Genomic DNA, 20,700 nt, shown 5'->3' with positions numbered 1-20,700 from the left:
TTGTCAACATCTTCACATGCCGAGACACACAAAGAGATCGAAATTACGTTTTCCCTATCCCACGGTGACAAGACATATTACACGATAGACATACAAGTAAACGACGCAATATAAAAAACAAGAAGGTACAAACAATAAATAATAAGAGTAATAATAAATAAATGGATAACACAACGAATAAAAGCCACTGTGCATACAGACAGTAAAAGTACAGGACGCTACGCAGAACGGGGAAGCGAGTTCAGGATCCTGACAGCCTGGAGTATGAAGCTGTTTGAGAGTCTGGTGGTGCGGGAGCGCAGGCTTCTGTACCTCTTCCCAGAGGGCAGAAGCTCGAACAAAGAGTGAGCGGGGTGACTCACATCACTCACAATCGTGGTCGCCTTGCGGGTGAGATGGGAGGTGTAAATGTCCTTCAAGGAGGGGAGCGAAGCACCAATAATCTTACCAGCCATGTTCACTATGCGCTGCAGGGCCTTCAAGTTGTAGTCAGTGCAGCCGCCACCCCAAACAGCAATACAGCTGGAGAGGACGCTCTCAATGGTGCCGCGGTAAAATGTAGTCATGACGGCCGGAGGGGCGCTCGCCTGAGTTTCCGCAGGAAGTACAGGCGGCGCTGGGCTTTCTTTATCAGTGATGCGGTGTTGGTCGACCAGGAGAGATCCTCACTGATGTGCACCCCTCAATAAGGCACCTGGGACAACTACGGGGGTCCTCAGTACCCGGACGTAGTTGACAGTGAGCGGGAGTTTTGCCGGGTCGTGACTGTAACTGCCGCTGTGTGTGTTTCAGGTGAGTAAATCTGTTGAAAAGTTGAAGATCAGAACTTGTAATACTGTTGGTAGTCTGAGCTAATTATTGATTGAGAATATGATACATACGGTTGGGGTTGTACAATGTATAATTTTGTGTATAACATGGACAGTGTGATGTTTATAACGTATTCTCAGTACCCGGAAGTAGTTGACAGTGAGCGGGAGTTTCGCCGGGTCGTGACTGTAACTGCTGCTGTTGTGTGTGTTTCAGTAAATTTATTATTTTAACAACAAACCCCGCATGCGTGGAGTGATTCGCGTCCATGCGTGCGACACATACCAAGGAAAAGAACGAGACGAAATGGAGGCCAAAGAGAGGACGGGACGGAAGGGGAGGGAATGGGAGGAAAGGAAAAAGTCCAGCCAAGCTTGACATTGATAACAAATGACTCTCAACAGCTTTATGCTAATTGTGCTAATGCTGCTAACGAGCATGACAGATGCTCGTGCGTGCGCGCTTTTGTGAGTGGCGAGAGAAAGCGGCGTCCAACGATTTATTTATTTCTTAATCAACTTTGGCAGCTGAGCAGCAAAGTGTATTTACGGTGTGTGTGTGTGTGTGCGTGCGTGCGTGTGTGCGTGTGTGTGTGAGAGGAGGAAGTGTTTGTCGCCTGAGCGCCAATCTGGTCTCCCTGCAGCTGCACTCGGGAGATAAAACGCACTTGCATGTGCGCTTTCCAACTCAACACTGAGCGCGCATGCCGCCGTTTGCAGCATAGCAACAGACACACGCAAGCACTGAGATGAAGGTTTCAAGCAAGCCAGACAGCTCTGAAAGCTGACCACTGAAACCTGAAACCAGCAAACCTCGAAAGCCCAAAGCTCACCCTTTTAGCTTGGCTGGCTTGAAAATTGAAAGCTGAACCCGCTTTCAATCTAGTTGCAGCTTGTGTCTTGGAAGTGAGAACCTGTCTTTTGCTTCGAGAACGTCTTAAAGGAGGCCAAAAAAAATCTAAACCATTCTGCGCTGTGCCTTTATTATTTGATACCTTTAGCACATTTTCAAACAAGCAATCAAGCAAACCCAAAATCACTTTACTGGACAAATCGTTGATTTTTTTCCCTCATGGTGGAAGACAAAGCCTCCAAGAAACCAAATCTGAAATGAAATCAAGTGTCTTTAGTGAAACACTTAAAAGCTAAGCCCACAAAAGAAAGGAAAAACAAGTAATTTTAGACGAAGAAGAAAAGCACACAGAAGCAAAGCGGAAAACCTCCCAAAAGGACACAGATTGTCCGCACAGAGCGAAAAACAATAAATAATGCTTTTGAATGCGGAGAGCTTGCTTGACATCCTCAACAAAACAAACGTTTAGCTAGCGCAACACATGAGCCACTTTCACGCTTCATTGAGGCAGCCCAGAAGGGAGTACTCTTCATTTTTGGTAAGCAAAATTCTTTGTTAAACAAGGACCAAAAAACCCGACCCAAACAATTTACCATACCAATTGCCCTGTCCGGGGGCACATGTTTGAAATGGCAAAGATGCAAAGAGCATGAAACCAAAATGTGTCTACTTGAGACTTTTTTTGGGTCGACGTGCGATAGACACGACACGCACATTTCATGTTGAGGTGTTTTGGGCGTACACTTTTAAATTTACAAACAAAACGCAGAGTGAGAATATCTGGACAAAGCTTGACCAAGATGGGGCCAAAACGGCCAATTTGCTGTCATGGCATCACGGGATCTTTTGCCAACCAAAACTTAAGGACGGTGGCAGACTTCCTGTTTAGACAAGCCCGAAGAATCGTGTTCTGCAAATTTCATGTCGCCAGATGGGCAGCGATAGCGGTTGTGCAACCTTGTTCACTGTGAGGTCGGACGCACTTGAACGGATGGAAAACATGGGTGCGAGTGCTCGTATTGCCTTGACGGTGTTCAGAAGGAGCCGAGCGCCTCCAACGCCACCTCGTAGCAGAACTTATACTGCTCCTGCACATAGAGACAAAAGGGGTGTGAATCGGCTGGGGAGAAACATGAGCAGGAGAGGGATCGGCCGCTCGCTGACCATGGTCTCCACCATGTTGGTCTTGTTGTTGCGCAGTGTCTTGACGGTGTGGAAAACGTCCACGATGTTCTGCTGCCGGATCATCTCGTTGATGCTGCACATGGCGCAGAAGGTTCCCGAACGGCCACCGCCGGTCCTGCGATCGAGCGGGAAGGCAACAAATTATCCAGGGGGCCTCAAAGACCCTTTGCACGTCAAAGACATGTTCATCCAAGTGCTATCAAAGTCTCTTGAGTGGCTATGTGTGTTTGTCTCAATCAAAGACGAGCGCAATGCCATTTACAGAGGGGCGGCAACGCACGCGACGGCAACATCAAAGACACAAGGTGAACTTTTGAATTCTTGTCCACTGAGGAGACTGCTGGGCAAATTTGACATCAAATACATGTCGAGAAAGGTGCACGTGCGCTCGTCCTTGAGTTTTTCCACTGCATTTTACAGGACTGGAATAAGCTCAAAAGCCCCCTTGCCCCCCAAAGCTGAACAAGCACAATATGGTTGTATTTCACCTGCTCAGATGTTAGTTAGGATGTTAGGACACCGGTGCAGGTGAGTGGAGGTTATAATTGATTGATTGAAACTTTATTGATCCACAGGGGTGGGGAAATTCAGGCCCCAGCAGTATTCAAGGAGGGTAATAAGGGGACTCTGCAGGTCATCCATACGCGACCTGTGCTCACCGTCGCTTCGGAGGGCATTTCATATGCCGTCCGCTATTCTTTCCGCTCTCAACGGCGTGTAAAAGATCTGGCGCTTTCCGTTCAAGCTTTCAAGTCGGATGGAAAAGTATCTCAGCGGCAGGCGACCTCAGGGGAGGAAAAGCGGTGTTTTGAATTGAATGGCCGTGGCAGCGAGGACGGAGGGACACGTCACGTGACATTTTACCGTCTAGAACAAAACAAAAGACGGCAGTCTGGGTGGTGAACATAGCCGACAAATGACACGCCGACGAATATGAAAATGTTGAAAGGCGCAATTTGTGCAAGCAAGCATGAGACGATGCCGCAAAGGAGCGGGCTACCCGAGGTCACGTGACCCCGCGCGTTAGCTGCCGCGTGAGTCTGGCAAAGCGCATTGGGCCATTGTGCAGCTCATCTCGCCCCGCTCAGAGAAAATGGACAGCGAAAGTCCACGTTTGCGATTTTCTTGTGATCCCGACGCCGGGTGGAGTGGCTCATGTCTGTCTGTTGCGCCACTCACAGGCAGTGCACCACCGTGCGGCCGTCCCCGCCGTCGTACTGCTCCTGCCACTTGGCTAGTCGCCGCACCAGCTGCAGGACGGACTGCTTAGAAAGGGGCGTGTCCCTGTAGGCCGGCCAGCCAATGAACTGGAAGTGCTGCACCAGCCGGTAGCCGTCTTGAGGCTGAGGAGAAAAGCTGTCAGTTGGCGAGAACTATCGGGGACGGGAACGACAGAGACTCGTACTCGGGCCATGTTACAGATACGGAAGATGCGGTTGATGATGTCATCGTCAATGTCCGCCGAGATGAACTCCACCTGGACGGGACCGTAACAGCAAGAGCTCTTCTCGGGCCAGTACTGCATGCACAACTGCCCAAAAGGGGGGGGGGGGGGACAACTCATTAGTGCCACCTGTTGCGTCCCCTTCCATTGTCTGAGAGAAGCCGCGGCATTCATGGCAAGACGCAGGGACCGCGTCCGTGCCTGATGGCTTTGGAAGCGACGATTGTCACGCTACCTGGGCAGCGTCCAACTCGTTGAGCATGACGACGGAGGAGCAGTTGTAGTCAAAGACCAGCCTCCAGAAGTCACCCATGGTGTTGGGCAAAGGATGCTGGGTAACGATGAAGGCCGCCGGCTGCTTGTGGCTCTGTGGGGGAGTGAAGCGGTCGTAGCGAGTGAGTGAGCGACGCTTGGCACGGCGAGTGCCACTTACGTCCATGAGCGCCGCGTTGATGTAGTTGGAGCTTTCGCCATCCACCGAGATGAGAAACGGCAGGCAGCGGTCGGCCGAGAGGACGTCCAAGCTGCGGTTCTTCTCGTGGTTGCGGGGCAGCAGACCTACGCTGCAGTCCTCCGGCCGCACTCTCGGGGTCACTATGTTGAGGGTCTGCCCAAAGGGAAGAAGCCTGGAGTGCGCCACGCAGTCTTGTGTGTGTGCGCGTGTCACTGCTCCACGCCTCACCCGAAGTTTTAGGCTTACTCGCACGCTTAGAGCCCATTAGGCATTGAGCTAACAAACTGAACCTATTCAATGAGCGCCCATTCCTTGACAGCTGGACTTAGAACCGCTTTACGCAAAACCACGTGGTGAGTTGAAATGTATGGGTGAAAGGATTACAAACATTTTTGCATATGTATTTGCTCTCTCTATATGGCTGAAGTTCACTTTCTGAGACCTCGGAGGTTCTGACCTGGAACTCGTCTTTCATCTGACTGGAGTTGGTCTGAGGGTCAGGCCTGCTGATGTTGTAGTAAACGGCTCGGAAGTCGCACACGGGGATGGCGGTGTTGCCGCACAGGCATGCCTCCAGGATGGCATCGTGGACAAAGACGTACTGCTCCTAGACAAACACAAGGCCCATGCAGGCGTCATGTGCACTCGTCAGGCCCACGTTAATCTTGACAGAATTGGCTCCGACGTCAAATTCAGAGGTGGCGACTCACTTGCCAACATGATATTTGCAGCAAATGAGGGTCTCGAGGCAAACGACAAGTGTGTGATTGGCTTTGGATCGGATGCACCCAAGTGAATTTGGAAAAAAAAACCAGTTTGGGCTGAACATGACTCAAAAGTGGAAAAACCCCCAGCTTGGGCTGAACATGACTCAAAAGTTCAAAGAACACACACACACAAGAATAGGAGAATTGTGGCGCTCAGGTCTTAGCGGCTCTCCAATTCAGAATGCAGCCCACTGAAAAGGGTCAGACTTGGACATGTGAAATTTGGCCGACACACGTCATTGCGGAAAACGTCACGAAGCCACGTCTACTCTGAGGCGGCGGCCAATTTTGGTTCACTTGGCCCCTTCCGATCCAAAGTGTCACCGGGGATTTTTTTGCGAGTCATCGTTGGCCGGCAGCTGAAAATGGAGGCGTGCCCAGGATCAAACGCGCTCTTTGTGCCGGAGCCGGCACGCCGCATGCTAATGTCGACGCCCTCTCCGCCCACTTGGCCGCACGCGTCGTAACTATGCTCCGCTGAATGTTGATTGCGGCCCTGGCGGTGTGGAAATGTATCAAAAGCGTTTCGCCTGTGCCCATTGCCACACGCAGGCGTCCCTATACAGCAGCCACTGTTACACCAAAAAGAAGTATCCACCAGCCTCCACACTGACACTACTCGCTTAACATGGCTGCCCGCCTGCCCGCACTATCTGTCACTCGACAATACGCAGTTGGCCAGCTGGTGCGCTTCGCTGTCTTATGTTCTGAAGGTGACGTCAAAGGTTTGGAACAGTATTAAACTCACTCAGAAGATCAAAGAAGTCTGTTGTGAGCGTCTGTTAGGGTTTGCAGAATATCTTCATCGTATGAGTATGTTGGAATGTAACCTGTAATAATTTAACTAGCTTGTCCTGTCTTAACAAAAGTAGTAGACCAAAGTGCTAAGATCTTTTCAACTTATTGACTAGCTGCAGAGGAAGCATTCAAAGTTGCTTTGTTTACAGAACGTCGTAAAAGGTCCCCTGCTATGCTTTGATCAGCAGGGGACCGTCTTCACCTTATCCTGTGTGTTCCCACACCCCCACTTTCAACCCCACTCTGTTTCTCTCAATAAATAAGCACCTGACGAGGCCTGAGAGACTTCATTCGACCATCGCTGTAAGCACAGCGACGAGTGAACTCTCCGCCTGCAGGTGTCTAAAATGACTTGCTTGACTCCTGTGTGGTTCTTGCAAAATAAGTTAGAGTGAGCACCACCCTAACATTTTGGTGCCGAAACCCGGGACCCTCATACCCGCCATCTGGCTGACGGAGGAGGACGTGCTGCATTGTCGACAAGCCAGCGTCCTTTATGGGGACCTGGAAAAGAAAGTCCTGGGAAGAGAATTTCTTCATTGGGCCAGCATCTTAGGTCTGCCTTCGTCTGTCAGAGGTGGATTGACGGCTCCGGCATTGCAGCGGACCGAGGAGACAAGTAAGTCATAGAAAAAAGCGCAGATACGGCTTTGGTTTGTCCAAGCTATGAGATACGGCTTTGGTTTGTCCGAGCTATGAGATCCGGCTTTGGTTTGTCCTAGCTATGAGATACGGCTTTGGTTTGTCCGGGCTATGAGATACGGCTTTGGTTTTTACAAGCTATGAAACAGCTGGGGTTCAAGTCCCAGTGGAAGGAACGGGCTAAGAAAAAGAACAGAGCTTCTTTTTCTTAATTGAAGAAGGGCGTAGATTCTTTTTTTTTTGTCCGTTGTTCCAAGCTGTTTGCATGACTGTTGTGTGGTTGAGAGAGTGCGACTGGTAGGATAAATTGACTGCAAAGAGAATTTGGTGGAAGGTCAATTTAAACCTGCATCCTCAAAGAAAAGAAAAAAAATTGTAAAAATTGTATAAACCTAAAATACCAAATTAAGATGGGAAATAAGAACGGTAGATCTCTAGCTCTTGAAGAAGATGAGAAGTTCATGGCGAGTAAATGTCTTAATTGTATGCAATACATGCCGAAGTGGAAGAAAAAGTATGGTGTAGAAGGGAAGTTGAAAGTTGAAGTGTGGAAGATAGTGGTTGATGTTTTGGAGGAGAGTGTAGATAGGACGACAAAGGGACAGAAAAAGAAAAGGAAAGAGAGAGAGTTGAATTGTGCTAGAATGTGGTTGAACGCTTCACAAGAGAGAAGAGAACAAATTCAAGAGACAAAAAAAAATGGAAAGATAAAAAGTGATGAGACCACCATTCAATTAAGATTTGGAAAATAATTCTGGGTGCACAGTGGCATCCCATTCGATGATGCAGCTGAGAGTGCTTATCTGCAACATCTTAGAACTGCGCTCCTCACTGTTTCACCCCCCGACTTAGGCAACTGGGTGAGGAAACACTTGGTGGAAGCAGACACTGCTTGTGTTGTGACGATTGAGAAAGGCAAATGTTCTGATGTATTTCATCTAGATGATGATAATGATCTAAATGAAGATGCAACGATCTTCTTCCGAAGCTCCCAAAGGGGCAGAGGAAGAGTTAGAGACCAACATGGTCGCAAGCCGCCATATAATTCAAAACCCCCATCAGGTTCTGACAACTGTTGGAACTGTGGGAAACGTGGACACTGGTCAAAAGAGTGTCGTCGTGCAAAACAATACCAATCAAAGGGTGGAGGAGGAGGCAGAGGAAAAGCCAAATTTTCAACATGTCAAGCTTCCCCCCCCCCCCTTTTTGACCGCTCATGCTAATACAGAGACATTGTATGCTACATTTAATAGAAATTATTGATTGGTTGTGTTGTAAGATTATACGATCTTCTATATGCAAGCTGTTTAAATTTGAAAACAAAGAAAAAACTTAATTTAATCAATTTGCCAGCCGTTTTTTTTGTGTTGAGTTTTTTTTGGATTGGTGGATTGTTCTATCAGGAACCTTGAGTTGAAAATGGTATGTGAATGTTGTGTGGAGTGCTTGGATGAATTGGGACCAATGTGATAGAAAGACTCCATTTTGGAGGCTGTGTGTGAGATGCAAATGAGCATTGATGACTGAATGCCTGACTGAAGGGAAAATACAGGTTGAATGGTTGAAGTTGTCGGAGACTGCTATGGACAAGTAGTTGAGTGACTTTGAAGGAAGAATGATTTTGAGTAAGTTAGATGCTAGGAAGGAAAGAAGAAAAAGAAAAAAAAAGAAACAAATACAAACAAAAGAAAAATAAAGGTTTTTGTTGTTGGTTGTAATTGGTTAGTGGGAGGACTCCTAGAGCTTGCTCCTTCGGTGTTTCACCTGTGCCTTCCTGCCTTCCATTGTCTCCACTGAGACTGGACTGTGGAGGGGGGAGTGTGGTATTGTGGTGTGAAGAGGCTGTAGGAGCCGGCTCCTGTGGTGATTGATATTGTAATTTGATTGTGGGGGAGACTGATGTAGGTGTGGGGCTCTGGACTCTGCGGGTAGCTGTTTGCTGAGTTGGCGCAGGTGGGGGACGACGGCATTGATTGTCCCAGTACTGGCCAGGCTGGGATAAATCAGTATGAAAATGCCGAGCCCCCCCTCTTGCTTCCCTTGCTGTGGCTGCGCGCGGAGTAGGGTCGTACCCACTCCGGGGGTGTGCTGAGTGCGTGGTAGCAAGTGATATTGAAGCAGGGTGATGCCTAGGGAAGGTGTGACAATAGTTGCACGAAGGATAAAAGGCACTGAGGAAAGAAAAAAAAAAGAAAAGAAAAGAGAAAAAGTACAACCAAAACGTCAAAAAAGAGGATGCCTTTTGCGCAGCGTTGTTTGTTGGTATTGTTTGTGAGCTGTGTCTCTGCTGTTTTTGTGTTGTCTGTGTGTTGTGTTGTGTTATGTGTTAAAAGGATGAAATTCGCTAATATAGGTGCACTAAAGAATTTATTTATCTGTAGTCTATCTGATTTGCATCGCAAAACAAAACCAATTTTGTTAAGATAGTAAGGAAAAATAAAAAAGCGAGCAATTTGTTTATGGGCAGAAACTGGTCCACGCTCCTTTAATGCCTAGCCTTGGTTAAACAAAATTTGGGAGATGGAAGGAACTTGCTTTCTGGAATTGGATGATGAACAATTATGAAATAACGACATTTCAAAGCTAAATTTAAAATTTGAGAATAAGAGAGCGATTGAGTTAGTTAAAGTTAAGAAACTACAACAGTTAACTATTATATTACTTTACCAGCAGTTATTTTGTTGATTTCTTTTGATTTTTTTCTTCGGTGTGTGGATTGGGTTGTCACGTTGAGAAAGGAAAGGAAACGATACAAATGGGCAGCTGTATTGAGCCATGGTGTTGTCACGTGCCGTTGACACCTGGCTCAACAGGGGGGATGGAAGGGCAGTTCAGTCAGCTTTATATAACATATGAATTTGATTCATATTCAAAACGTTTATAAAAAAAAATTTGTAGAGCTTGTTTAACATGTGCTAAACACAATCCACAGGGTTATAATGCCTGGTCATAATAGATGCATTCTAAAAATGGATTGAATTGGCTTCAAAATAAACACTGAATGCCTTAACAGTGGCAAAAACGTTATGTAAAGAAATAATACATTGTCAACAACTGCTGTAGATGTTAAAGGATGGAATCACTATCTCTAAAATGAATGTGGATAGTTTGTTTTAGGTGACTATAAGAGTAACTGGTAAAATAAACAATTGATTGCTAATGGCAAAACAAGCTGCAAAGACAGGAACAATTATGAATGTCATGTGTATGGGTTCACGACCAATTCTTTATGTTGTACCGTTGCCATTGATAAAAGATTGTGTGAAATCTGTCACGTCTACTGATTGTGAAATGTGCGACAGTGTTCTATATAATATCCGTTGAAGAAAAAAAAAAAAGAAAAAAAAAGAAAATAATCCATTGCTTTTAGAGAATGTAGTCAACCAAAATTGTATATGTACCGACATGCCAAGATCTGGGAAAAAGCTGGAAAAAACAAAAACATAATATCTTTAAATTATCTGACTGAAATTGATGCAATTAGAGTCCCCAGAGGAGTTCCTGATTAATAAGAATTAATTGACCAAATTGAAGCGGGATGGGAGTCCTCCATTTGCTGCTGGTGGACGATGAACAAGAACGTTGACAGGATAAATTACATCCATTGCAACATGCAGAAATTGGGCAAACGGACACAAGCGGGACTTGAGGCAGTGCACGAACAGCTTGCCCCGCCTTCCCTAATGTCAATCCAGAACCGCAATGCTCTTGTTATGTTGTTGTCTGGGAAAGGAAGGGTCTGCGCAATGTTCAGGGAACAATGCTGCACCTTCATCCGGAATGACACCGCCCCTGATGGGAGCCTGACGAAGGTGATTGCAAGCTTGCAATCCCTCAACACGAGGACGAAAGAGCACAACAAGTGGATGACTGCTTTTGGGAAGTATAAAGCCCTTGTGTCCTCAATTACTGCTATACTCACCTTGTGTGGATGTTGTTGTATTCCATGTCTCCGTGCTCTGTTTAATCGTCTTATCACTACAGCAATCTCGCCCATGGACGACGAGATGGCCCGGGTATGCCTAATGTCTGAACGGCAGCATGTTGATGATAACGATGATGATGTGCAATTTTTGCACTTGAGTTTACAGACTTTTTCCCAGATCTGTGTGTTTCCAAATGATAATATCGCAACATTTATCCTTTTTTGGTGTAAACTTATTTGTGCTCATACTTGTGATCCGACAACCGAAAATCGAGGGAAGTGGTTGTTTTTGGTGATGTAAATATTGAGCAAATGTGTGATAAACAGGAGGGAAATGTTGGAATAATTTAAGTGAAGCCTTGGCCTGCCAGACCTGTAGGCCTTGTCTTTACGAGTTTATGGCTTTCCTTTTATCCACGTTCTTCCTCTTTAGTGACAGGGATGTCTTTTGATCCCTGTCAGCCTTACGTATCCTTCCTGTCCTTATGTTATCTGTGTGTTTTTGTTCCTGTAAGAGGCCTTCACTAACAATGAGCAGAGCTTATTTGCATAGGCGAAATGTTCTTATTTGGTTGAAAGAAACGTCATTCCTTTTAGTTAACTGTAGGTTTGGTTCATAGATTGTTGTTGATCAGAATTGTTTTTCTTTGTTAAGTGTTAAACACAGTTTGAAGTAGTTGCGTACAAGTTATCCTTTATTTACTCAATGTTTGTTTAAGGAACTGCATACCAGTTACCTTACATTTACTTAACATTTGTTTGAGTGTTTAGGACAAGTTACTTATTGTTATTGAGTGTTAATTTACTAAGTAGATAAAGTCTAGCAAAGGTCTAGTTGCATTGTTCCACAGGAAAGCGGCAATTGAAGTTATCTGATCTCACTCGCGGACGACTCGGCCAACAACTGGAAAAGAACAGATGGACAAACTCTGCGGGGGTCACGGGCCGACAATGAAGTGCTAGTTCACACCACACTACATTCCTTAGCTAATCAACGTTGCTACAGACACAATCTTCCCTCCCTTTGGTGTAGCAACGCCTCTGTAACCAGGGCAACAAAACAGTGATGAGAGGAGCAGAAGAAACATCTCAAATGACTAATGCAAAGGTTGCAGAAAAGGTGCTGTTTTTTGCTGTTTTCCGGACGTGCTGCTGTTCTTTCGGTGGCGGATCCAGATCGGGATTTGGTCAGCAAACTACTGCGGATACGGAAGCAAAGACCGAGGTCCAGATCACCCCAACGTTCTGGCTGAAGGTCCCAAGAAGGAGGGGGACGGAGCCTGCGTCGACTGGGCCCTATAAATTGGTGGAGCGCATCTCACATGCCGTCCGGCTGGCCGACAAAGGAGATTCGTGGTATCATCTGTCCCAGTAAAGGGTTCCAGCAAGGAACCAGATCAGCCATCGACAGTCCCCGCCCCCAGTACAAACAGGGGCAGAATAATCCCCTTCCCCCTTGGTGGCCAGGTAGTCCACCCTGAGCCACTGAAGACAATGACCACGCAGCAGATATTTCCAAGTTCTCCCCGGACGGAGCAGATCTGCGAAGGGGGTGAGAATCGTGCTCACCCTCCACCAGTGGGCGTGCCAAACCCCAACGGCTGAACAATCACGAGCAATTTTTATCTTGATTGATAACATTCTGGTCGCCTAAGGCAGAGGGACCGTGTAACTCTTTTCCTGCATTTAATCTGTCCGCAGGTTTTTAAATTACACACACAATTTGGACTGGAGTATTGAGGAAAAACCTCATCTTCACTGGAGGTTATTGCTTTCATTGTATTTTCTTACTTATGTTTGACTGATCGAGGTTGACATAATCATATGATAAAACAGGAGGGATATGTTAGGGTTTACAGAATATCTTCATCGTATGATTATGTTGGAATGTAACCTGTAATAATTTAACTAGCTTGTCCTGTCTTAACAAAAGTAGTAGACCAAAGTGCTAAGATCTTTTCTACTGATTGACTAGCTGCAGAGGAAGCAATCAAAGTTGCTTTGTTTACAGAACGTCGTAAAAGGTCCCCTGCTATGCTTTGATCAGCAGGGGACCGTCTTCACCTTATCCTGTGTGTTCCCACACCCCCACTTTCAACCCCACTCTTTCTCTCAATAAATAAGCACCTGACGAGGCCTGAGTCAGACTTCATTCGACCATCGCTGTAAGCACAGCGACGAGTGAACTCTCCGCCTGCAGGTGTCTAAAATGACTTGCTTGACTCCTGTGTGGTTCTTGCAAAATAAGTTAGAGTGAGCACCACCCTAACAGCGTCCGTTTGCGGTCCTCACCTCTGTCTGCACCATGTTGACCCTTTGTGACCTGAGCTCGCGGATGCAGTTGAAGACGTCCACCACGCCCTCGTTCTCGGCCATGTCCAGCATGATGTCCACGGCCACGAAGCAGCCGGTCCGGCCCGCGCCCGCGCTGCCGGCAGCAACAGACAGAAATCACTATCAGTTGCTGCACTGTGCTGACTTTAGTCCGTTCTGTGAGTTTGTGTCCCAACACGTTTGGAGCGCTCGACTTACTGCTTTGTCTTGCTGCTAAAAAATTGACTTCAACCACCTTGTACAACGTGAAGGCTGTATTTTCAGCTGGCGTTTTGGGGATCTTTGTGTTGCAGTTTTGAATTTGTCTACACTGTTTTTGCCATTATTCACATGTCCTGAATGTTGTTAGTCACCTAAATGTTGAACAGAGGGTGTGTTTTTACCGAAGTCAAATTCCTTGTTTGCCACGCTCAAACATGGCGAATAAAAACTCTTGAATCTTGAATCTTTGTTGGGAATAAGGTCCACTGGATTAATGCATGAAGAATATAATCGAGCGTGGCGAAAAGGAAAAGACAAATGATTCAGGTTAGCAATGAAAAAGGGACTTGAATGTTACGGCCTCCAAAATGCTGGCTTGAAAGCAAGCCAGTTTGGAGTGACCCAGGAGCTCGGCTCAAGCTGAATGAGTTGTTTTGCCCCAAACAACCCATGGAGCTGTTGTTGAAAACATGTTTTGGTGAGTTTTCAAATCAACAAGTGAAATGAATCGAAAGGCTACTCATCTATCCACCTGAATCAAAGGCTACTCACCCATTCGATTTAGTCTTTGCGTTATCGTCGAGGAAGGTACCGCAAAAAGTGCAACAAACTCGGATTCTCCTTGTGGGAAGTGGCCGCAGATGGCTGTTGAGGCACGCGCGCGTGCAGTGGATAGTTTAGCCACACGTTAAATGCTAATGCCTAAATGGAAATGCTAATTTTAACCTTCTGCCTCGTTTTAAAGCCTGCTACAAAATCCAAAGTCGAGTTTAACTTGGAATCCCTAAGCCTCGGTTGAAGAGCTGACTAGTTTGAAACGGTAACTAAAGACATCTTCCTCACTTCTGCCGAAGTACACTTAAGCCTAACTGATGTGAATGGCTCTGACAAGTGTGGCCGCCTCCAGTCAGTGCCAACTTGGGCACAAGAGCCATCGGACGCCAGGAAGGAGTCCTTTTCAGTGCCAGCTTGCACGTACATGGTGGCCCCCAAATGCAGCAGCCGTGTCAAATAAAGCAGCAAAATCCATTGGGGCGGCTTATCCCATGCCCAACGTTTCAATGTTTCGCTGCCTAGCGTCGCACCCCTCTAAACTAAACAGTTGGCACATGCGAGAGAAATGGCTGGATGGCTGGATGGATGGATGGATGGATGGATGGATGGATGGTGGATAGATGGATGAGACGGCCCCCACGAGACAGAGGAGAGAAAGGTGGGTGGAGGGAGGGAGAGCCTCCCCAGATTACCTGTCACCCGAGTGATTAATGTCGACACTTTGTGTGCGAGTGAGTGTGTGCGTGCGCATGGTAAAAACTAAAAGATGGAAAAAGTGAGCAATTGGTACGTCGTCAAACGATGAAAAAGTGTGGAGAGCGATTGCACACAGCGGCGCCCCAAATGACTTTTCTCAACGCTCGCAATGATCCCCAATTTACCACAGGTGACGTTGTTTGAAGGAAGCCGGTGAGGAATGCAACCTAACCCTCTTCCACGTTTGGCCAGTGTGACGCTCGGCATACACTTTGACAAGATGTGCGATCCTCTCGCGCCTGTTTTTCAACACAAGTTTTGGTCTCAGACTGCGCTTTTACACAATGATCACAAAATTGGAGATCACAATTTTACACGTGCTTGAGCTTTGCACGCTCACTCGTGACAAGACTGCAACGGCATTCTTTGTTTTCGGCTACAAAAGGCAGAATCCCAAGCCAGGAATGATTTGCTTTTATTGAACTATTTCATCATACCATCGTCCTGATGATTGATGGCGTCAGAGATACGTCAGAGATGACCGCCTCACACAAAAGGCACGCGTGCAGGGACCCCGGCAAAACTCCTTTCTTAAGACTCTGTCTTAAGAGACTGTAAAAAATGCTTTGGTGTCCGCTGTGCTGTTGACGTACCTGCAGTGAGCCACGATGGGCCCGGCGTCTGGCGGGTTGAGGAACTTGACCTGCCGTATGAAGCCCAACATCCCGGTGGCATAGCAAGGGACGCCGTGGTCTGGCCAGCTGGTGAAGTGGAACTGCCGCAGCTCTCGGAGCTCGTGGTGACCCTTCTGCAAGAAAAAAACAGACGAATTAGAGACAAGGGACACTCCTCGTTTGCTGTGGGGTTAGCTTCTCTTGTGGCTGCGCATCTGCGACGCGCTTCGTTACAGCGCTTATGAAATGACTGCTGTTGGAGCAAATATTAACGTGTTGCTCCACAACTCTTTTCTTTTTTCAAACACATCTGCCGCCTTTGAAGGACACGCTGCGTGGAAAGCTCCGATCGCAAACGCTTGTCAAAGCCCAAACGTGGAGCCACATTGGCCAAGTGGCCTTCTTTGGCGTATGAACGTGCTTCAAGATTTTCATCGTACTGCTTGTAACCTTGCGTTTGTCCTCTGCGGGGGTGCGCCTGGTCGTCCCTGTATGCTCCACCTGAGCTTGGGGTGGGGTGGGGGGTCTGACAACGGACGGCAGCTCGAATGACTGAAGTGAGAAGGACCAAAGCCTCTCATTTGAGGAGCCGCACAGTCTGCGGCTCTGCGGGTAGAATCGATCCTGGTGAATTATTGAGGAGGGAGGTGCGCAGTGGTATAGATCCACCGGGGGGTAAGAAAATAAATAATGGCAACTCGCTCTTCCTCTCCAACACTCCTCACAAATCTATGGGAAGGCCAGGCCACGAAGAGGATGACAAGGGCAATGATGTCGCCCAACCAATAGAAAGGAAAGACGCACCGCCTCAGAGAAATAAGAAACACCATCACGCAAACTAAAATGGAGAACATGGACTGGACTCAGTGACTAAAAAAAACATATGTAAAACTCTGTATGGTTTATATACCCTTTTCCGAAATTAGGTAACAAACTGACCAAATATCTACATACATTTGCAAAGATGTTCCCGTTTTTATAGTGTGTACATACGTATATCCGCACGCACACACAGACACACGCACACACACAGGCACACACACACGCACACACTCACACACACACGTCCTACATTATTTCGCTTGCTAGCACAGCGTAGCTTTCTAGGTTATCTGTGTGTCTATGGTGTGGTGTGCCGAGGTACCATCATTCATATATCGCCAACTCATAGATGATCAAACAGTTCGAGCATAAAGCTTTTTTTTCCCAGAGTTCCCAAGAAACTCCAGAAAAGGACATCTGTTCCTTTGAAATGAAATGTCAAAAATGCCGGTTGTTGATCGTCTATGAAAAGCACAACAAGGGCGGCCGTGGCCGCGGCCGGTACGGTCACACGTGAGCCGGGGTTAAAAAGCGCAAACGGCGGGTCCAGCGATACCAAACTAGTCAAAAACCGTTGAAACCTTGTTGGCGGCAAAATGCACATCAAACAATGTTCATTAATTCTATCACATTTGGGAACCTTCTTTAATTTGAAATTGTCCAGCGGAAGCAAAGAAAGGACACCGATGGCCTCGATTCCGGTCTCCGCCCCGCTCACCTTCTGCATCGTGAAGGTGCGGACGATGTACTCAGCGAGCGGGTCCGTCTCCACCAGGGTGACTTTGACGTCCCCGTAAACTTCCGTCTCGTCGGGCCAGTAGCGAACGCACTTGACCTAAAGACACACACACACCGGAGGTCAGCCCGGATTCCAATGAGCCTGTCACACAAGAGGTGGGGCTCCCGAAAAGAGACAGAACTGAAGTTTAGAATTTTAATCTGAGTTTCAAGACTAGACTTGGATTCAAATGAGGCTTTTCCGGACTTCCAGCCCTCTGTGCAAAGTTTGGGCTTGAAATGAGGCTTTCATGCAAAGGCTTTTAAATGAGGGTTTCGACAGAGGTCTCAAGGTCATGTTGCATGGCAGGCTTTGGCTTCAAATTTACAGAGTTGGGTTCCAAATTAGGGCACCAAGCCAGCTGGTAGGATGCTTAAAAAAACATAAGCAAATAAAATCAACATTCAAATACAACTTTGTGCTGTTCTTTCATTTTAAGACTGCAGGGGCAACGTCGGTTATGCTGGCATTAGCATTACTGTCAGCACACCTTTGCAACTCACCCTGCCCACCTCCACCAGGTTGGTCACCATGACGATGGAGGCCGAGTTCTCCTGCCACACCATCCTCCAGAAATCCCTCACCGTCTCCTGCATGGGCCCTAGCGCACACACAAACCAAGTACATATGCACACATGAAACGTGTCTCTCACACACACACACACACACACACACACACACACACACACACACACACACGCACGCACACACACGCCGTACACGCTAGAAGATGCAGTAGCTGAGTGCAGGTTGGAGGCTTTCAGGTAATGGGCTCTTAAATTTGTCCAGGGCCTTTTTTTTTTCATCTGTGATCGGACTACCGTATTTTCCGCCCTATAAGGCGCACCTAAAAACCTAAATTTTTATCAAAAGTCGACAGTGCGCCTTATAGTCCGGTGCGCCTTATCAATCAATTGATGAATTTGTTGATTCATACTGGTTGTACACAGTGCTCTGCCAAAATGTTTTAGTACGTTTTAGTACGACTAGTAAATTACAAGGTTGCATCGCTTCCCAACATTACGGTAACTGTAGTCCGGGGGCGTCACCGAATAGCTGTTGTACCCGCGAGGCTATTTCATTTCAAAATAGGCTGCTCCGTTAATGTTTCGAGTAAATCTACGGATCGATATGGAAGGGAAACATAGGTAAGTAGTACCAATGCGTTAGATCCAACTTTAGTCAGTTCCGATCATTTTATAGGAGATCGTTTGAGAAACGCGATTGTTTACACTTTGCTGAGGCTCATGGGAGATTGCGAGCTGAGGCTCATGGGATTTTGCGGATGGCTAATGCTATAACGATAGCTGCTATACGCACCAAGCTATTTCATGTCAAAATAGGCTGCTCTGTTAATGTTTCGAGTAAATCTACGGATCGATATGGAAGGGAAACATAGGTAAGCAGTACCAATGCGTTAGATCGAACTTTAGTCAGTTCCGATCATTTTATAGGAGATCGTTTGAGAAACGCGATTGTTTACACTTTGCTGAAGCTCATGGGATATTGCGAGCTGAGGCTCATGGGATTTTGCGGATGGCTAATGCTATAACGATAGCTGGTATACGCAGGAAGCTATTTCATGTCAAAATAGGCTGCTCTGTTAATGTTTCGAGTAAATCTACGGATCGATATGGAAGGGAAACATAGGTAAGTAGTATCAATGCGTTAGATTGAACTTTAGTCAGTTCCGATCATTTTATAGAAGATCGTTTGAGAAACGCGATTGTTTACACTTTGCTGAGGTTCATGGGAGATTGCGAGCTGAGGCTCATGGGTTTTTGCGGATGGCTAATGCTATAACGATAGCTGCTATACGCAGCAAGCTATTTCATGTCAAAATAGGCTGCTCTGTTAATGTTTCGAGTAAATCTACGTATCGTTATGGAAGGGAAACATGGGTAAGTAGTACAATGCGTTAGATCGAACTTTAGTCAGTTCCGATCATTTTTTAGGAGATCGTTTGAGAAACGCGATTGTTTACACTTTGTTGAGGCTCATGGGATATTGCAAGCTGAGGCTCATGGGATTTTGCAGATGGCTAATGCTATAACGATAGCTGCTATACGCAGCAAGCTATTTCATGTCAAAATAGGCTGCTCTGTTAATGTTTCGAGTAAATCTACGGATCGATATGGAAGGGAAACATAGGTAAGTAGTACCAATGCGTTAGATCGAACTTTAGTCAGTTCCGATCATTTTATAGGAGATCGTTTGAGAAACGCGATTGTTTACACTTTGCTGAGGCTCATGGGAGATTGCGAGCTGAGGCTCATGGGTTTTTGCGGATGGCTAATGCTATAACGATAGCTGCTATACGCAGCAAGCTATTTCATGTCAAAATAGGCTGCTCTGTTAATGTTTCGAGTAAATCTACGGATCGATATAGAAGTGAAACATGGGTAAGTAGTACCAATGCGTTAGATCGAACTTTAGTCAGTTCCGATCATTTTATAGGAGATCGTTTGAGAAACGCGATTGTTTCCAGAGGGCTCGGTTATTGGCTAGTGGGTGCATACCGCAACCCTAGTCAACCTCAGTTTGTTGCAGTAAAGCTTCTATTTTATGCGCCTTATAGTCCGGTGCGCCTTATATATGGACAAAGTTTTAAAATGGGCCGTTCATTGAAGGTGCGCCTTATAACCCGGTGCACCTAATAGGGCGCAAAATACGGTACTTAAATTTAGGAGGTTGAGGTAATCGCATCCTGCCAAAAGGACCCTGATGAGTAGGCATGTATGCGCACACGCACGGCGGCGTCATTTGCGCTGCGTTACCTTGTGTGGCGATGTAATGTCTCGGCCGGTGGTAGCCCTGAGGGACACATAACACAAACGCTTGAAAAGAATTCAAAATCATATTCATCATCACAAATACAAAGATAATAATCATACAAGTTCCAGTCTTTCCAAATCTATCATTTCAACTTATTAGTCGAAGTACGTATGCTGTGCAGAGCGAGTTCAACAAGATCTAGAATGAAGCGAATGCTTGTCATTTGGAAAAGCTCAAATGCTTTCTGCGTCTCCATTTCCTCTCCAAATTATCGTCATTCCACCTTGAAGAGTCAAGGTTGTATTCGTGCATGAAAATCCAATTCAACAATGTTTTAGGGGGCAAATTTGATGAACTTGAACTCACGTCAATGAAGTTGGCGTTGATGTAGTCGGAGAGGGGCTCCCCGTCCAGCGGCTGCAGTCGCACTCGTGTGTGATCGTCTGAGGGGTCAGATGGCACCACGGACAAGCAAACAAACACAACAGGCCTCAAGTCACGCCCACCCACAGCGCACTGCATCTGCACCGCTCCCTTTCGCAAACGCAGCTTGGCCGCATGTGAGCAAAACTAGCAAAACGCACAATGGCGTCGCATGTCATCAAATGTCGTCCAATGCCGCTGACGATTGTATCGCGTTCCAGCGAAGCGGGAGCACCGATGCCCAAGTAGAGAATGCCTACTATTTGTGAGTGAGCTGTCAAGTTGGAGGGCAACTGTTAGTAAGTTGGTCATTAACAAGTGCGATTCTTCTGCCGAGACTCGCTCTCCTCTGGCTGTGGTCAACCTCCTCCGCACATCCTTTTTTTTTTTTTAAACATTCAGAATAAAAAAGCAAATCTGGTAACTGGTAGTTACTGGACGATTATAGCGGAGGGAAACTTGGACTGGAGCTGACCCCGGTCCATGGGGGAGCTGCCGGAGAGAAGATTGTTTTCTTTTGCCAATAAGAGACACGGATGTGTCGTGCACTGCAATTATGCTGGTT

The 20,700-nt window shown here is 46.7% G+C and overlaps 1 protein-coding gene across 1 annotated transcript in view; it reads right to left on the bottom strand.

Annotated features, from left to right (window-relative positions):
- Nucleotides 1–812: 812 nt before the first annotated feature.
- The window catches only part of ptprt (protein tyrosine phosphatase receptor type T), a 150,771-nt gene continuing 130,883 nt past the window's right edge, over nt 813–20,700 (bottom strand). The window contains exons 23-35 of the mRNA XM_061290451.1: nt 20,079–20,155; nt 19,715–19,751; nt 17,441–17,538; nt 16,878–16,994; nt 15,317–15,471; nt 13,170–13,305; nt 5,203–5,352; nt 4,725–4,898; nt 4,527–4,658; nt 4,253–4,378; nt 4,027–4,190; nt 2,827–2,962; nt 813–2,750 (exon numbers count right to left, since the gene is read on the bottom strand). Coding sequence (XP_061146435.1) covers nt 2,697–2,750; nt 2,827–2,962; nt 4,027–4,190; nt 4,253–4,378; nt 4,527–4,658; nt 4,725–4,898; nt 5,203–5,352; nt 13,170–13,305; nt 15,317–15,471; nt 16,878–16,994; nt 17,441–17,538; nt 19,715–19,751; nt 20,079–20,155 — 1,556 coding nt within the window. The 3' untranslated portion in view covers nt 813–2,696. The remainder of the gene's footprint in view (nt 2,751–2,826; nt 2,963–4,026; nt 4,191–4,252; nt 4,379–4,526; nt 4,659–4,724; nt 4,899–5,202; nt 5,353–13,169; nt 13,306–15,316; nt 15,472–16,877; nt 16,995–17,440; nt 17,539–19,714; nt 19,752–20,078; nt 20,156–20,700) is intronic.

The sequence above is a fragment of the Syngnathus typhle genome, linkage group LG11 (assembly GCF_033458585.1).
Source record: "Syngnathus typhle isolate RoL2023-S1 ecotype Sweden linkage group LG11, RoL_Styp_1.0, whole genome shotgun sequence".
Lineage (NCBI taxonomy): Eukaryota > Metazoa > Chordata > Actinopteri > Syngnathiformes > Syngnathidae > Syngnathus > Syngnathus typhle.
This window is presented reverse-complemented; position numbering and strand designations above follow the sequence as displayed.